Raw genomic sequence first — 18,921 nt, 5'->3', positions numbered from 1 at the left:
CTGTGGCCTTACATTGGTATCTTAAAAATGTCTTCTAGTTGAAAGGAATCTTGGGGTTGTATTCCTCAATATGTTTCAGTGGGAATTATTGTAGCAAAATAAGACATATAACCCTAGACACTTTTGGGGTATGACAAGTAGAAACTCAAAGTGAATCCTTACCAATTGGGTAATATTATTATTAGGTCATTCATTGATTACAATTTTTCATATAAGAAAGACAAACAATAACCAGTAAAGAACTTACCAAAATCTGGCTATGTAGATAGATCTTTCTAACTAGCATTCATCTGAGTCTACAGCCAGTGATGTTCATTAGAATTGAGTATCTGTGCCTCTGTAGCTTCGTTGGCAGTACAGTCCACTTCTAATACACTGGTGTTGATGCACCCTTGATCAAGAATTTCTGCTTTCTTATTGATTTAATCTGAAAGCATTGGATAAACTTTTAAATTGTCATGTGAACATAAAGATATTCTTGCCAATAATCCAACATTGAATTAGAGATCAGGAGGATCCTAATTAGAGGACAGCTTGAGGAAAATATTGAGATAAGATCTCATTAATTCAGGCTTGGTGGCTCAAATCTGTAATTCTACCTAATCCATAGACAGGGAGATAATGGATCAAGTTGTGCACGGTGTGTGTGGGGTGGGGGGAATGCCAGACTCTCCATAAACAACAACGGATAACAACAACATAACTAAAGCAAAAAGGGGAAAGATTGAGGACACGAGCCAAGCATGAGTAACCTTTTGTTCTTCCTTTGTTCTTTTCTCATTTTTTCCTCCCTTCCCTTCTTCTTCCCTTCCTTCCTTCTTTCCTTCCTTCCTTGCTTTCTTTCTTACTTCCTTTTCTCCTTCTTTCCTTTCTACCTTTCTACCTATTTTCAGTAGTGGAGATTGAACCAGGATCCTGTACCTACTTAACAAGTGCTCTACAACCTGAACTAGGAAGCTATGATACCAGTCCTTTTGTTCAATTTTGGCTTTTGGTTTTGAGATAGTTCTTGCTAAATTTGCTAGAGTCAGTGTGTGTGTGTGTGTGTGTGTGTGTGTGTGTGTGTGTGTGTGTGTGTGTGTGTGCTGAGATTTGAACTTAGGACTTTGAATTCTTACTCGGCTTTGTCACACAAGGCCGCCAGTGCTCTGACATTTGAGTCAAAGCTCTACTTCCTGATCTCATATTCTTGATCTTCATATCTTCAACTCCAAGTAGATGGAATTTCTTGGTCTGAAGAAGAAATTTGTTAAATATTCCTGTACTAAAACTTGTCAAAAGCACCTTTGGCTGTGTGCCAGAGCTACAATTATGTCCTCTGTGTAACTATGTTTTTTTAGGGCCATTTGAACACATGGCAAATTAAACACTTCCAAATGCTTGGCTTTTCTTAGTATTTCACAAATCAAACACAGGGAGGAAAAAGCAGGTTGATTTGAGGAATTCTAAAGGGAAGAACTGAAGACAACCCTGTGGGTACTGAATGTATTTCTACAGATGTTTCTCAGTCCATCCATCTGATCCACTAACTACAAATTCTTTCCATAGTAAGGAGACAAGGAATCAACCACACTGGGCTGAGCAGCCTTCTCTTGGGCTTTCTGTAGAAACTAGTTTACATCAAGATACACTCCAGGGTAGAAAGTGGGAGAGCTAGCTCAAAAGAGCATCAGTGCCCCAGAACAGCTCCAGAAGGATGGAGTATGTCTTAAAGGGCTTAAAGCTGCTTCCTGCTTCTGCAGCTCTTCTGGGATGCCAGATAACTCCTTCAGGCAAGAGTTTCAAGTAACACCCCATTTCAAAATTAAAACAGAAATTCCAACTAAATAACAGAAATAAGGATATTGTATAATGAGAGTTTCGTGGTACTGTAGCATCACTGATAAACGAAAGGTAATGATTTTTATAGAAATATAAACTAGAGGAGGAAGGCATGAGGTGGAAGAAGAAAATGAAAGCGTAGGAGGAAATTTAAAAGCACTAAAACTGAAAGAAGAGACAATGGAGAAATTCCAAGAAAACAGAAGGCCTTTAAAAAAGTAAAATCAAATAATAAAATAAAAGCATTATTGGGAATATTGTTTTAAGTGTTTGCTTAGAATTATTGTAGGAATTTAAGGTAAAGGACAAAATGCTGCAAATCCAAAGAAAATGAGCATTTTAGAAATTAAAGTACATAGAAATTTTGGAGAGAAGGGAAATGGATAAAGTCGGTGGGGGGGTGTTCAGAAATCATAAGGATGGATGAACTAAACCAGAAATAACGAAATTTCACACACACACACACACACACACACGTGTTACTGGGGTTCAGATTCAGAGCCTCACACTTGAAAGGCAGTGCTCTCCTACTTCAGTCATATCCCCAGGCTTTTTTGTTGTTGTTGTTGTTGTTAGTTTACAGATAGATCATCATCCCTTCAGCCCAAGCTAGTTTGAGAGCTTAATCTTCCTACCTGTTTCTCTTACATGGCTAGAATTACAGCTGTGCCCCAATAAAAGCCCTGGCTTTGTGTTGAGGTGGGCCTACATAACTTTGTGTTGACATCAAACCAGGATTCCGCTGATTGCTGTTTTCCAAGTAATTGGGATTAAATGCATGAACCACTACAGTTGGCTTTTCATTTCATAAATATTTTCCAAGAAATGTCAGAGCCCGAAGAGTTTGGCCAAGTCAACTGCTTGCTCTTTGCACAAAGTTCAAATGCTTTTTGTTGTTTTTTTTTTGTTTGTTTGTTTTTTGCCAGTCCTAGGCCGTGGACTCAGGGCCTGAGCACTGTCCCTGGCTTCTTTTTTGCTCAAGGCTAGCACTCTGCCACTTGAGCCATAGCGCCACTTCTGGCCGTTTTCTGTATATGTGGTGCTGAGGAATCGAACCCAGGGCCTCATATATACAAGGCAAGCACTCTTGCCACTAGGCCATATCCCCAGCCCCTCAAATACTTTTTGAAAAAGTATTCACAAATACTTTCTCAGGTATTGAAAAACAAAAAATATGTGAACATCCCACTAAACAATCACCATTCCCTAATTCTTTCATTCCCTTATCCACAGATCCCTCACTTCCTGTGGTTCTCCCAGAAAAGGGCTGCTTCCCTTCACCCCAGCAAAGCTTCAAATCTTTTTTTTCAGTATAGTCACTCAATCTATGTAAAAAATCTCCTGGTAAACCTACCCTGATCTCCCTCTCTCGACTCCCATCTGCTTCCCTTGGGGTGTCCTTATCTCTGTTCCCCCAACACCAGCCTTTCACACCCTCTGCTTTTAGCCTCTCCCATCTAACTAGTATCTTAAAGATAGTGACCACATTCCATAGTGTCCCTAATCAAACATTGTTAATAGCTATTCTTTGCTGATGGAGAGAAAAACATATGAAGAAAATGTGTACCCACAGATGGACATTTAAGATTTTGCCCAATGACCCAATATCTGTCTTCCACACTGGCCTTTTCCACTTCAGCAGCGCTTCATTATTGGCTGTCTTTAGAATACCCATGACTTCCATGCCCCTGTGCCCTTCCACATGCCATACCCTCTTCCTAGAATGCCCGCCTCACCCTGTCCTTCTTGGAAGACAACGTCTGGCTGAGGTTCCATCAGTCAGTATTGCTGCTCTCATTGCACTGAGGGGCCTCCTTTATGGGATGGTCCCACCTGGCTGTAATCTTTGTCTCCTCCTGCAGACTGTAAATCTCTCAAGAGCAGGATGCATGCGGTTCAACCTCTGTCTCCTCCATCCCAGAAGAAAAGGGTTGCCACACAGGTGGTAGCAGGGACAGACCACTTTGCTGAATGGAAGGATGTGTGATGTCACGTGGCAGGAGGATGTGGGAAGGAAGCTAGATCCTTGTAGGGAAGAGGTTCAAATAGAGTGGAAAGAATGATGGAACAAGTATAGGTGCAACATGAGGGTGTCTTGTTCATTCACAAGATCATTTTTCTTACAAGAAAGCATGATAGGGGTGTGTGTGTGTGTGTGTGTGTGTGTGGGTGTGTGTGGTACTGGAGGTTGAACCCCTGGCTTCACACTTGCTCAGTAAGCACTCTGTCATTTCAGCTACAACCCCAGTCCTTGTTCTCTTTAGTTTATTTTTAAAATACAGTCTTGTGCGTTTGCCTAGGGCCATGTTGGAGCAATGATCCCCCTACCTCTGCCTCCTGTTAACTGTTATTACAGGTATAGGTTATCAAGCCCAACTTATGGAAATAGGGTCTTGGTAATGTTTATTGCCTTGGTTGGCCACATCCTAGCACCATCATGCCCAGCTTCCATGAGAGGTTTTTGCACCCAGTTTGGTAACCATAATCAATATGATGCCCATTAGATACCTCATAATAATTATTAGGAATAATTAACAACATCTCCATTTATGGTTTGAGTAAACTCAGAGAAGTTAAGAAATGTACTCAAAAACATAGAAATCCAAAAGGGATCCAGGGGATTGGAGCACAAGGTGTCTGATTTCCAAGTCCATAGATGAAAATGTCTGTAATCATACTTACACCAGGTCTTTAAAAGGTTGGGCTCATTTTACCTTCCTCCATTATTTCTCCACATGGAGAAGTCTGGATTGAGCAGCGACTCTGACCCCGGATGGACATTAGTGGTTAAGACCTAAACTTTATGGCTTTAAGCTGCTGAGATGGAGAATCTTGCCACAGTACAAACTAGCATATTCGGGAAACTTTCCCACATGGTTCATTCCTCCTAATTAAAATGACTAAGACTCTATTTTTATTTGCCAGTTGTGGGCTTAAACTCTGGGCCTGGGTGCTATTACCAAGCTTCTTTTACTCAAGGCTAGCATTCTATCACAACACCACTTGTAGCCTTTTCTGAGTAGTCTCCCTCTCTCTCTCTCTCTCTGTATGTATATATGTATATATATAAATGCATATATATGTATATCTATATCTAGATATAAATATTTTTTCCAGTACTGGGGCTTGAACTCAGGGCCTGAGCACTGTCATTGGCTTCTTTTTGCTCAAGGCTAGCACTCTACCTTTTGAGCCACAGTACCACCTCCGGCTTTTTCTGTTTATGTGATACAGAGGAATCAAACACAGGGCTTCATGCATGCTAGGCAAGCACTCTACCACTAAGCCATATTCCCAGCCCTCTGAGTATTTTTTAATTGGAGATAAGAGTCTCAAGGCATTTCCTGCCTAGGCAGGTTTTAAATGGCAATCCTCAGATCTCAGCCTCCTGAGTAGCAAGGATTATAGGAGTGAGCCACTGGAGAAAAGACTTTCTTTTAAGTTTCAAATGACTGCCAATCAGTTATTCTAGATTGACTTGTAAATTGTGTGCAAAGTCCCTACCTCTTAGCAAACCCCGGGCAGTACAAGTTTGGCAAATTCCCCAAGTGATTCCAAAGCTAATCCATTTTCATTATAACACTAGATGATCTCCATGATTCTTCCCAGTTGCTATGTAGCTATGGATATTGGGTGGAAAATAAGAATTTAAAAAAATTGGTCATTGGTATGATAAAGCCACTAAGGTGCTTGTCCCTGCTTCCAGTGTTTTCTAACTGCTTACAAGAAGTGCTAGCTGTTGTTCCTTGACCTGATAAGTTGAGCTCCTTCAGAGTCTCCATCTTTCAAGATGAAAGTAGTGTGAAACATTTTAAGCTTTTCAGTTAATATAGAATCTTAAGAAGTCATTCTTGCAGTAGAGGTAGATGTATCATAGATGTATGCAAATCCCTTTACAGGTGCTGTCAGATTATGATGTTTTTCTTGTAGCTCACAGACTCAGAATTCGTGATTTTTCTCTTTTCTAATTGCTTTGTATTCATTTTAGAAAATGAATTGCAGTGGGTGAGGCCTATGCTTTGTTCTGCTTTCTTCCCCACTGTGCTGAGAGGAGATTGTACCTGCATACATGCCAGTTTATCAGCCAAATTACCCACTAAGATCAGTCAGTGTGTCCTTTAATAAAGGGAGGAATGAAAACTATTATTTTAATACAAAATTTATATTTTATTTTTATCTGAGGTTATAATTTAAAGGAAAGCCAAGGCAATTTTTAAATATTATCAGCCACATATCCCAAGAGAATTTGTCAGCCAGAATTCTGAGAGAGGAAAACAAACCATCACCCAAATTGCCTCATCATCAATGTTGTCTGTCTTTTGTACCACTTCAGCACATGCTCAGGTGCACTTCATTGAGGAGTTGAAGAGAAACTATGACAGTGATGTAATGCTGAATGTCAGTTATGAGAATTTACCTCTGCACGTAAATATGTTAGTACCAACACCATTATTGGCAAGAGAAGCAAGGGCTTTTCTGTGAAGTATGTAAAGACTGTTACACACTGGCATGAGAATTTCTTAACTTCAATGCCAAGCAAGTAGGAAGCAAAAATAAAGAAGGAAGAAATGAGAGGAAGAGGTTGCTGGACCAAGGAATCTAATAGCCAGGATAGAGTTTGAGTGTTTTATTGAGGGACCAAAATATATGACTAAGCACAATAATAGAAAGAACACAGATAAGAATGAGAGAACTTGTGGGGCAAAAGTCTCCACCAATGATGATGGGGTCAGCTCTAGTTCAAGGTCAGGAATTAAGGGCTAGAGAATGGTTTGCTTGAAGATGTGAAAGATAGAAAATAGTTCCCAGGAAACAAATACTACCCAGGCTCTGTCTGAGCCAGGAACCACCTCACTCCAGCTCCTCCAGCCAGATGACAGCAACTGGGTTGACCTAGCAAGAAGGCAACCTAGTTTCCAAGGCAAAACCCACACTGCACTGAAAATTAAGAGCTGATGGATGCTACTAGAAAGCTGCTAGATGAGGTGATATGTGTGTGGAGCAGGAAAGCATCAAAAATAACAAAAAAGAATCAAATAGTCATTTTCCTTATGCCTTCTATAATTTTATTCTTAGTAAAAAAAATCTATAGGTCTTTGATTTAAAAGCAAATAATAGTCTCATGTGTTTTAATTCTATATTCTTCCAAGAAAATATTTGCGATTGTGTCTGGACTATCTTTCTGTCACTAAAAGCTTACCAAGTGTTGAATGGAAAGAATCTTTCCTGCCCACATGAGATCACTCAATGGAGAAGTGGAATTGGAGGAACTTAACAATTGGAGTAGACTTAAAAGGATATGCGTATGATCTACCAACCAAAAAAGGAACAATTCTTAGAGTGAAAGGAGTTGTCATTCAGAAGGAGCATCTGTGTAACAGGTATAATTAAATCATCACTGCCTTGAGAAAATGAGCAGATCGTCATCTGACTCATTAAAAAGCATTCAAAGAATTCATATGCACCCATCAAACAGCCCAAGTAGCCAATGTAATCCTGAGCAAAAAGAACAAAGCTGAAGGCATTATACTATCTATCTTCAAAACACACTACAAACCTTCAGTAACCAAAACAGCATGCTAACAGTATAAAACAGATGGATGGATCAATGAAATGAACAAGGCCCAGAAATTATGCATTTACAATCAACTGATTTTAATGAAAGGTTCTGAAACACACAATGGGGAAAAGACATTCTCTTCAATAACTGATCCTGGGGAAATTAGATATCCACATAGAAAAGAATGAAATTAGTTACTTGTCTCAAATTACACATGAATGTCAACTCAAAGTGGATTAGACAGTTAAAGCTAAGACCTGAAACTATGAAACCACTAGAAGAAAACCTATAGGGAATACCTTAAAACATTAGAATGGGCAAGCATTTTTGGACAAAACTCCAAAAGCACAGGAAACAAAGCCAAACTAAATGAATGGGATTACATCAGACTACAAAGCTTCTGAACAACAAACAAAGCAATCAATAGAGAAAGGATATTTGTAACGGAAAATATTTGCAATCTGATAATGGGTTAATATCTCAAATCTATTAGGAAGCCAAATAAGGCAATAGCAAGTAAACAAATAAAAAATTTAAAGTGGGCAAATGACTTAGACATTTCATAAAAGAAGACATTCAGATGACTAAAAGTTCTACCAAAAATGTTCAGGGCTGGGGATATAGCCTAGTGGCAAGAGTGCCTGACTCGGATACACGCGAGGCCCTAGGTTCGATTCCCCAGCACCACATATACAGAAAACGGCCAGAAGCGGCGCTGTGGCTCAAGTGGCAGAGTGCTAGCCTTGAGCGGGAAGAAGCCAGGGACAGTGCTCAGGCCCTGAGTCCAAGGCCCAGGACTGGCCAAAAAAAAAAAAAAAAAAAAAAAAAAATGTTCAATATCAGTAGCTGTCAAGGAAATGCAAGTTAAAATCACCATGAACTACAACTTTACAGATACTAAAACAGCTACAGTAAAAATAACAAAAGGTAACAAGTGCTAGAGAGGACATGGACAAGAAGAAACCCTTGTGCTCTGCTGGTGGGAATGCAAATGGATGTAGCCAGCATAGAAAACAATATGGCAGTTACTCAGTTACCCAGTATAGATGAGTGGTGTGCTAGAGACTAAACAGGAGGGTTAGCCCATGACTCTGGCTTTGTGCGAGAGAATGAAATAATCAAAATGGGTTCTTGGGAAATTATGATTTCGAAATGGACTTACCTGCAGTGCAAAAGTTGATAGAGACAGAGGGGCAGATTTGAGTTAGAAAATGCTGGAGAAATAAATAGGACTACCAGGAGACAGGTTCATTCTGACCCATTTTGTCTCTGAAACCTAGTTTCTTTCAAGTATCAGAAAACACCAAGTTGTAAGGAAGAAATTTTGAGTTAACATAGGTTCTCATTTCAAGAAAATACAGACTCCTCCACAGACATCTTAAATTAAACTAGTATTCACAAATTCTCTGTAGAACACTTTAGAAAGCCTGAGTCATAGCTCAGCTTTGTTTTGCTGTTTTATTGTCTGTCAAGACCATAGAAGCAGATTCTGTAAAACAAACAAACAAACAAAAACAATGTCAATATCAAAACACCTTTATTCTTTTTATTTTGAAAAGATAACACAATAAAGTTATGACACAACCTTGGCTTACTAAGGATGTCTTAGAGGAAATCCCGTGAGGGCATAGAGATGTTGGGAAGTCAGCACTGAGACCAGAACACTGAGACTGAAGAAGATAAATCAAAGGGTCACAGAGGAAAAATTTGTATAAGCCTCCAATCAATACCCCAATAAATCCAAATGGCAATGTTTGTAAATTTTCCTATGCAACCCTGAATTTCCAGGGAGTCAGCAGTGTGAGAGCAAAACAAGCCATAGAATTGATGCTAACCTGTTGGCATCTCTGGGAACATTCTAGTAGGTTTCATCACACAATTTTCTTAAGTCATAAAACATGATAAACTTTCACCCCTTCCTAGTGTTCCACACCACTAAATCTAGGGTTCAATACTAAACAACAACAGATTCTATTGAGTCACATTCCTGTCCTCTAGTATCTCAGCTGTCTTTTTCAAAAGGCAATTTTTTTTCACTTCCTGGTTCCTGTGACTTAAAAGTTGGATTTAAAGTTTACTCATATCCTTCCTCTTTGTAAAGCACAGAAAAAACTTTCTCTATGACTCGTTTCCCCATTTACTTAGAAGGTAGGCCTGCCTGCATGGGTCTCACCTACGCAGGCACCAAAGAATGCAATTAGAAGGCAGATGGCGGTCTGACACTGAGAAGTTAATAGCTTGACCATTTCTACCTCTCTTCAGTACTGAGAGTACATGATGAGGTCAAACTTGGCTGAGCACAAACATCTATATGCACTAATACAAGCACAGAAAAATTGATTATATGACGTTCATGTGGAAGCAAATGTGAAACTTAATATGCGATTTTCTCCCTGTCTGTAGCCACATTTATTAGGATTTTGGGGCCCTCAGGTCTCCTCAAATTTACCATTATCCATGAGTCGGCATGAGAGCTTCTTCTGTGACATAACTCTGCTCAGCAAATGTGGTGGTAACTTGTATGATCATTTCTGCTTGCCATCATTTTACCTTGCATTTGCCTTCCTCCTTTCTAGGAAGCAGAATGTGCCTACGTCCTCTTTGTGGTTGCCATATTGTGGATCACAGAAGCTTTGCCTCTGTCAGTCACAGCTCTACTTCCGGGCCTAATGTTTCCCCTGTTTGGGATCATGCCTTCTACAAAAGTAAGTTCTCCTGTAATGACATCATTGGTACATTCTTTATTTTGTCTGGTAATATCCATGGAGTAAAGTCATTTTTGAAAAAGAGCCATAATCCTTTTGCTAATGGCTTCCCCTTCCCCCCCACCCCACCCCCACACACTTCCAATGAACCTTCACTTTGGGATTTCACATATTTGTCACTATTCGAGTCTCCTCCATATGTAGGAAAAATGCGTGTTTTGTCTTCTCAGCTGGTGTTTCCTTCCCTGCACAAAAGGAGCATCGTGCTCACTTTCTGCCTAAGCTTTCTCTGTTGATCAGAATTTGATCTAACAGTGTTGGAAAAGCAATTTCTTTTGTTTTTAATGAAGAAAAAGCTTCCCTGTTTTCTTTTCCAGAAACCTGGCATTTCAAAAGCTAAAGCCAAATTAACTTTCACGTGTATTTCTATTTGGTTCTTACTGAGAGGAGTTTATTCATGCTGAGTGCTGGGTTTTTGGGTTTTTTTTTAACCTTTATACAATCTAAGGCTACCCATCTGAAGAAAATGGATTCAATTTCCCATTAAAAGCATGAAATGAACTGAAACAAGAATATCAGTCTCCATGCAGTCTTTTGTCATCCAGCAAACAAAACCTGCCTAAACCACAGCTAAAACATTCTCAGGGAAGATGTCAAGTTTAAGTTCTCAGTCAGTGTAATTTATCATTTTTGGGATTCGATCTTCTTGCCTTCCTCGATCACTGTTCTCATTAGGCTTATCTATCTTTTGTGGGGGTGGATATTTCCTTTTGAATTATCCCCTGATTATAGTTCTTCCTATGAGAGAAGTTGCCTCATTGTTCTTCCTCACTTTGGAGTCCACATCTTCTTTTCTTTTTTACATTCTTGAATCCTTCTCTATTTCTCCTGTTTATTTCTTCCCATATATCTCTTTTTTTTTTGCTATTCTTACTCTTATTTCATTTATTTTTTGTGGGCTTATATGAGTTATTCTCTTTCTTATTATCATTGTTTTGGAAGATGGCACAGATAAGGCTGAAGTTCTACTACTAAAGAATCACAAATCACAAATCTGAGTTTCTTGAGCCAGATGACATGGCACCTGCCTTTAGTCTCATCACTTGAGAGGCTGAAGCAGGCGGATCAGAAGTTCAAGGTCAGTCTGGGACTACATCATGAAACCCACAACAGCCACAATAAAAACAAAAAGAAAATCTAGGCTTCTTAATATTTCCACATGCCACCTCTTTGTGGTGCATAGGGACTCCCTGAGAGGCAGCAAATTTGTTAATGCCAGTGTTTGCAGTATTACTGTGGCTGGGATGCTTATCTAAAAGTCCTTTATCCACAACTTTGACAGTCTCAATGGTCATAGCATCCCTGTCTTGGAAGGAAGTTCACTGCCAGCTCTCATCTGGGGTAGTAATCCTTTCGACAGTCCTCTTACAGAGAATACCATTCAGTGCCTCAAGGCATTCTGAGCTGTAGGCCTCCAATACCCCACAAGAAAAATTATACCAGTTTGGAATAACTTTCAAGCAATTCAGCTCCATTGAGCACACGTCTGAAATTCAATGATGTTGATCTATTAAACTTGCATCTAACATCTACATTTCTGCAAATAAATTCTCGCTTGTGCATGCCAGTATTGCTTGAATTTTTAAAATGAATATGATTCCTACCCCCAAAGTTTATGATTTGTAGAACTCAATTCCCACTCTCAAACTTTCTACCTCTAACTCTATTAGTACCATCTCTTCCCAGAACAAACCTAGTTTGTCAACAATACTTAAGAATTAAGTTAGTTAGTAAATGTCAGTTCTATTCATATATGCTGTATAGTATTGCTATATTTCTAGAACTAGATCTAATGACTAGATCACTCCAGAAGCATTGAAATCTGGCAGAGGTCAATGACTCTGTCCGCTCTAATATCGTCGTAATTTTATTTTAAACTTTGTATGACTTAAAAGACAAAAGATCAGCTTAGCTGAAACTGTTGGGAAGTAAAAGCACTTAGAACTGTTAATGTGGACAACTGCTTTTCAGTCTTGTGATTCTCTTTCCAGACACAGTAACTAACTTTTAACCTACAAATAACTGACCAAAAATACAAAGCATCAGGAAAAGCCCTGCACTTAAAATTCAGTACTTACCCTAAATACTTAATTAATCTTATCATGTCAGTTAAAGCTATTTTTATCACCCCAAAGTGGAACATGAAAAAGCCATACAATGCAAGGGTTGTTTTAAAAATCAAATAATAATTCAGACCAGGGTTCAAGAGATATCAAATATATAACTGACAAATTGTGAAGGCAGAATCAACATACTTTCTTGTTTGAATTTTGAATATGATAGAAAGAAGAGATTTAAGGATGCTTTCTAGATTTTTGACTTGCTCAATGACAAAAATCTTGTAAAATGAGAAAGGGGAGGACTAGTGTAGGTTTATTGTAGAATAAAGGTTGACACCCAGAGCTCAGTGCTAGACATGTAATTCTGAAGTGGCCCTTGTTCATCTAAGTGAAGATGTTGAGTAGAGGTGGGTGTAGCTCTAAAGTTCAGAGTTCACGAGAGGCAGCTGATTAGGACCTGAGATCACATAAGGAGAAAGTAAAGATAAACAAGCAGAGAGGACAAAGAACAGAGCTCTGGATAATGAAGACACAGGTAGAAGGGAACCAAAGAACACAATATACTTTTTAAGAAACATTTAATTAAAAAACTTGATGTGGTGTACCACTTAATGCTTGCAGCTTCTTGTTTGACTTGTACAAAGATTGATCAATGGACAAATCATATAGCTATAGAGAACTCAAGAGCTCTGTTCTCAGAATTCTGTTTTTTGATGAAATTCCATTTGGGTATTGAAATGAAAGTCCATTTGTCGTGCAAATAGATTTCAAGTCTCATTAACTTAATTCCATCTATTTTGCACACCCCAAATAGTTCCTTTCTTCTTCTCTTCCTTTTTGCTTTCATTTCTTTGAGATAGCCAAACTCTCCTCAGACTCACCATCTTCATGTTTCATCCTCATGTCCTGATGTGGGATTATAGAGGTGCATTATTTGTTCTCATTTATTTTTTCTTAATGATACTATGATTAAGAATATAGAATGTATTTAGAGTTGCATTCAAACACATCCACATACCTATCTCTCAATAAAACAGAAAGATGTGTAGTTGAAGGTCTTTCTTATGCAATACTATCTTTCTTTTCCCCACACCAGCATTCATGGTCATGGAATTTTAATTGGAATTTCAGGTGGCATCCGCATATTTCAAAGATTTTCACCTGTTGCTAATTGGAGTCATTTGTTTAGCAACATCGATAGAAAAATGGAATTTGCATAAGAGGATCGCTCTGAGGATGGTGATGATGGTAGGGGTGAATCCAGCATGGTAAGTCCCATGTTTACTACATCCAGTGTACTTTCTGAACAGACCTTTTTGTGCAGGGCAAACATTCAAATAACTAATGCACATCCAGGGACTTGCTTATGTAAGAGTGTAGTTCATGACTTTTTTCTCTGTAGATATGAAAGTGATATAAAGTATGCTTGAGTTGTAGGAGGAAACAAAAAACAACTCTCCTTTCACTGCAGGTCTAATTACAGGGAGACTGGAATAAATGCACAAAACTCTCTCACCTTAATGCACCAGTGGAGTCAAAGATGAGAGAAGCCTTGAACCTCAACAGGCAAGATTGATAGACTTCAGAGTAGATTTCATTCCTATCTTGTTTATTTGGCTGATTACACATGCAAAGCTTGTTCAAGAGCATCCTTTATCAACAGAGAGGATGTTGTGAGCCAAAGACAAAGACGTTTCTGACAAAATACAAATGTGTGCAGAAACATTCCAAGGTGAAGGTTTTTCTTTTTAAATCAATTGTTGCAAAGTGAAACAATCAATTAGGAACTTTCATCTATGCCTGAAATTACTCACTTGACTGATTTTTTCCCTTTTTTTCTCTACTAAATTAATTGCCTAGTTTGGTTTTATTCCACCTCTTGTTAAGAACATGAATGTAAGCTAAGGAAAATCTCCAGTGTCATAATCATTTGCATAATGATACTTGCTTTAAGGCCTTAGGGAGTTCTTCCCTTCTCATATTTCTTTGAACAATAAGAAAATTTTATTGACTCATGTTGCACAGTTCTTCCTAGGCTATTGTCACGTTTGTGTTGATCGTGAATGGAACAAATTGTTTCAGTAAATACTGAGTGTGTGCATGTGTGTATGCATATATGTGTGTGGGTTTTACATATGTAGAATACATATACATACATATGTAGAATATATATGAAAATGTGTCATATATATGAATCATACAAGCCTAATTTGAAAAGAATGTTACTTAAAATTTTTATAACATATATGCATTTAAGGTACTTTATTTTTTAAAGTAATATTCTGTCTCATGCTTCTTGGGTTTAGAGAAAAATACATTTTCTTTGACCATCAATTCATTGACCCAAACAAGAAGGTACTGTACTATGTAGAAAATGTCACTAGTGATATTTTCACCAATGAAAAACCTGTATCTTATATGAAGATTTCAGATCCTTTAGCATCTATCAGTTAAAAGTGCTTCTGATATTCTTTTTATTAAGAATCTTTTGGCTTTCAGCAGATGTCGGCAAAGGTTTCTTTTACTTGGCTTCACACATAGAAAATATTCACCATATCCAAGTCTGAAATACAGTGTGGAATTGTTCTTGTAAATCTATTTTTAAAAGAGAGCCAGAGAATTTCAGAAATAAAACTTTAGGGAATGATGTGTTTCTGAATGATTTTCTAGAGCCTCCTACTCAAAGGAGACCATGCCTTTTTCCCAAATGTGATTTTCAAAGTTTAAAGACATGGTTTAATATCCTAAGACGTCTTAGGTATGTTACTTTTAAGAACAAATTATTTATATGAGAAAAGGCAATGTAATAAATCCAGTGTTTGACAACAGGAAGAAATGTCAGATTCAAGATAGCATAAATGATAGTATCTATAGACAATTCTGAAACCTCATTTTAGCAAGTGTTCATAACCATTTTCTCTACCCACTCTATATTGAACCACAGTGTGATGGAGTATGAAGACATATAAATATTAATCACTCTCCTTGTGCTTTTGTTTTCTTGACATGCATACTAATAAGCAGCATTAATATCAACTACAAAACAAGCAACTCTGTATTTGAAAACTGCTTGCACCCTTGATTTTTATTAATATTTTTAAAATTGGTTATGCTAAAGGGGATATACAGAAAGGCTATAGTTATATAAACCAGGTAATGAGTACATTTCTTTTTGAACAGTGTCACCTCTTCCCTCATTTTCTCCATTTTTCCCTCCCCAGCCCCGGCCACAACATGTTGCATAGTGTCATTTCAACATAGTGTCTAGTGAGTATTACTCACTGTTTTTACCTTGTTTTATTTGCATCTGAAGTGAGGTGTTCATCTGCAAAGAGAACTCCAATTTTAGGCTAATATTATAAACTATCATGCCATATTCCAACTTGCAGTCTGGTATATACTTAATAACTTCTGTGTTTTTTAAGCGAGAATGTTTATGGTTCTCAAGGAGACAAATCCCTTACGAACTCCACTCTTACATGAGCAACTTTGATTTCTGCTTGGCTCTGACTACACAGAGTTCACCATCTGGACAGAAACTTAACTTTTGATAATTTGGGGAAAAAATGGACTCCCAATTCACAAATAAAATAGTTTTTAAAACAAATGGATTAACACTAAGCTAGTGAAGCTAGCACACACAGCTCCACACTAAAGACTCTCTCATTTCAGGCTGACGTTGGGGTTCATGAGCAGTACTGCCTTCTTATCAATGTGGCTTAGCAACACCTCTACTGCTGCCATGGTGATGCCGATTGTGGAGGCTGTGGCACAGCAGATCATCAGTGCGGAAGCAGAGGTTGAAGCCACAACGCAGATGACTTATTTCAATGAATCTGCCACCCATGGACTGGAAGTTGATGGTATCATGTGTTGATCTGGCCACAGTGGGGTCTAATAATTTGGGCAATAAGCATAAGCTCAAGAATTCTGGGATACATTTTGAATGAGTTCTCTAAACATGCATGGTGTACATTGAATTTTCATCTTTCTAAAATCCCCAACAGCTATACAAAGGACTTGTGTTATATAACTGTGCTAACCTTAATTTTAAAGTTGAATATTCTCTGGGAGAGGGGAGGAAGGAAGAATGGCTTTCATACTATCTAGCCATTTTGATGAACTACTCCTTCATATCTTTATTAGTTACTCTGACCTGAAATGAATTTCTTACATAATAGGGGACCCTTTAATTTCCACATTCTATTTGGATATAATAACAAATCTCACTGTAGTTATTTGTGGTTCAGATGAACAGCTTTGAGGCAATGAAAAAATGTTCCTATAAAATGTGCCTATAAAATACTTAGTTAAAATGAAATTTACGTCAATAAAAAGTGAATTTGTTTTTAAATTTGTTGTAATGCATCCATCTTTGTCTGCCCAATAATAGCTTTCATATTTAGATTGTTTTCATTTATTTAATGTTTTGCAGAAACTGTCATTGGACAAGAAACAAATGAAAGGAAAGAGAAAACAAAACAAGTTCCAAGGTAAAGAATATTGATATTTTGATCAGGATTTTTCAAACTATGTGTTAGTAGAATTACACAAGGTTGGTTTATTTTTCAGATACAGTAATGATGCTGAGAAAAATTCAAACAAGGTGGAGATGGAAAAGGTATGTTAAATTTACTCTTCCTAAACAATTATACCTGAAATTATGTTAGAACACAGTTTGACACACATTCATTCTAAAAACTGTTACTTCTTTTTTGTCTAAAATATCATTTTGCATGACTAAGTCAAAGTATGGTGTAATGTTTTGTTAAGATTTTGTGGCTAGACTGAAAAATGTCCACACACAGGAACCACTTTTGCCTGTGAAAGTATCGTCATTATTTTCTCCTTTTTCTAGGATCATGGTTGTCGACAGCCAATATATAGTTTAAAGAAAGATAGTTCTCGTCTCAGAATATGGTTTCATTTTCTGGTTAGAATCTTGCTGATCAAATAGCTCAACTTTTACTGGGAACATCCTTACTGCTTCCAGATAAAAAATTTAGAAAAACTCTTTTTCATTCCTTTATGAGTATTCACATGGTCTTAGAGTTTCCATTGCTCTAAAAAAAAATTCAGTGCTGGATTCTTGAGTTGTTTCTGTCAAAAAACAGTGAAAGAGTTGCAGTACCCCTTCCAGACAGTAAAAGAAAGAAGGTAGGGGATCTTTGTAAACACTACCCTATAATCCATTTCTCCAGAATAAATCAATGTATAAACATTACACTGATTACCTTGGGAGCAATATGTCTCAAGAACCTTGAAAAGTAATCCTGCATAGAAATGCCATAGTGTTAGGAATAGGAGAGTAAGTTACATGTTACTTCCTCAAGCTATAATGTATTAGCATACAATTCAATGGAGAAAAAATACACTTTTGTTTATAGAAATCTTCAAGGAAAGAGTAATTTATGATAAAGAGAACACAGAAGCAAAGCTAAGGCTTAGGCCACTAACTAAATATACATTAAGGAGTTTTAAAAGAGAAGTTGCATTTATAGTTATAAAAGCATTCTAATCTTCAAGGCCAGAAATGATTCTCTAAAATCATTTAAAAATAACAAGTAAGCTAGATGTGCTATGGAATGATACATTAAAATTGATACAAAAATTGAGAGGTGTAAGTAAAAAAAATGTACAAACACTTAATAAGGAATGTAAATGCACTCAGTAACTTGCTTGCTGATCTCTTAGGAAGCTAACTTTCTACTACAATACCTGTATTTTGGGTCAAGGCTCTTCAACTTGATTTGAAACCTATGTCCTAGGTATTATACGATATATTGATGAAGATCTCTGCTCTTTATTGTAAACAGTTGAGAGCCTAGTGGGGAATATAGACTTGAAAAAAAAGTCCAAGAAAAAAAATGTCTGACGCGAACACTACAGGAAAGATGTGCCTGGAAGCCCCACTATTTAGAAGTGGGAGCCATCGGCGTAATTTGTATATAAGATGAGAGGGAGATGAGATAAAGAAGGTTGAGTCTGAAAAGATGATGATGTATGCCAGCCCAGAAGCTCAACTTCCTGAGCATAGGCACAAATCTTAACACACTGCTTAAGATTCTACAACATTTTATTACCTGACATAGAGCTGTGTTCAATAAACATTTATCTCTATTCATTAGTGAACGAGTGAATACAAAGTGTGAGAGAAGGCTTACACATACCACTCGAAGTACACTCACTGAAAGAACTCTGTATAAAGAAGGCTTTCAGGAAACATGGCAATATAGCTAGAGATGAACTGCTGCAGTGGATGAAACACCTCGATAAATTGTCAGCTCATCAGTTGATTTTATGGGAGCAGGGGGGCTTGGAGTTGGTTGGGCAGCATGGTGAGTTATGCATTTGGGAGCTTACTCTGGCAACAAGGTCAAGGGCAAAGGAGTGTGGCCTTAAGTGGTCTTTTTGATCAATCAGACATCAAGGCTTGGAGATAGGAAAGTATAGCAAATATTTGCCCTACTCCAATTATGCAAAGGTAGACTAGGATGAAAAAGATTGGGATGGAGAATGCAGAGGGAGGAATAACTTTTCCATGGACAAATTAACATAGCTGGGTTACCAAGATTTGTTTCTGTGTTTAGAACAAAGGAGCAGGACTTGCAATGAGGATTCTATGGTCATCTTTGGAAACCCATGCTTAAGATTTCAGCTGTATGTAAAAATTATGAAATTGGGAACAACTTTTTTTCCTGTGGAAAATGATTTT

General features: G+C 37.7%; 1 protein-coding gene across 1 annotated transcript in view; it reads left to right on the top strand.

The window, feature by feature from the left end:
- Slc13a1 (solute carrier family 13 member 1) overlaps positions 1 to 18,921 on the top strand; it is a 63,602-nt gene that overhangs the window by 3,665 nt on the left and 41,016 nt on the right. Inside the window, exons 2-6 of the mRNA XM_048340146.1 lie at positions 9,958 to 10,086; positions 13,338 to 13,474; positions 15,879 to 16,069; positions 16,642 to 16,699; positions 16,779 to 16,827. Coding sequence (XP_048196103.1) covers positions 9,958 to 10,086; positions 13,338 to 13,474; positions 15,879 to 16,069; positions 16,642 to 16,699; positions 16,779 to 16,827 — 564 coding nt within the window. The remainder of the gene's footprint in view (positions 1 to 9,957; positions 10,087 to 13,337; positions 13,475 to 15,878; positions 16,070 to 16,641; positions 16,700 to 16,778; positions 16,828 to 18,921) is intronic.

Source organism: Perognathus longimembris, chromosome 2, assembly GCF_023159225.1.
Source record: "Perognathus longimembris pacificus isolate PPM17 chromosome 2, ASM2315922v1, whole genome shotgun sequence".
NCBI classification, from domain to species: domain Eukaryota; kingdom Metazoa; phylum Chordata; class Mammalia; order Rodentia; family Heteromyidae; genus Perognathus; species Perognathus longimembris.
Note: the sequence above shows the minus strand (reverse complement) of the source record. Positions and strands in the feature narration are given on the sequence as shown.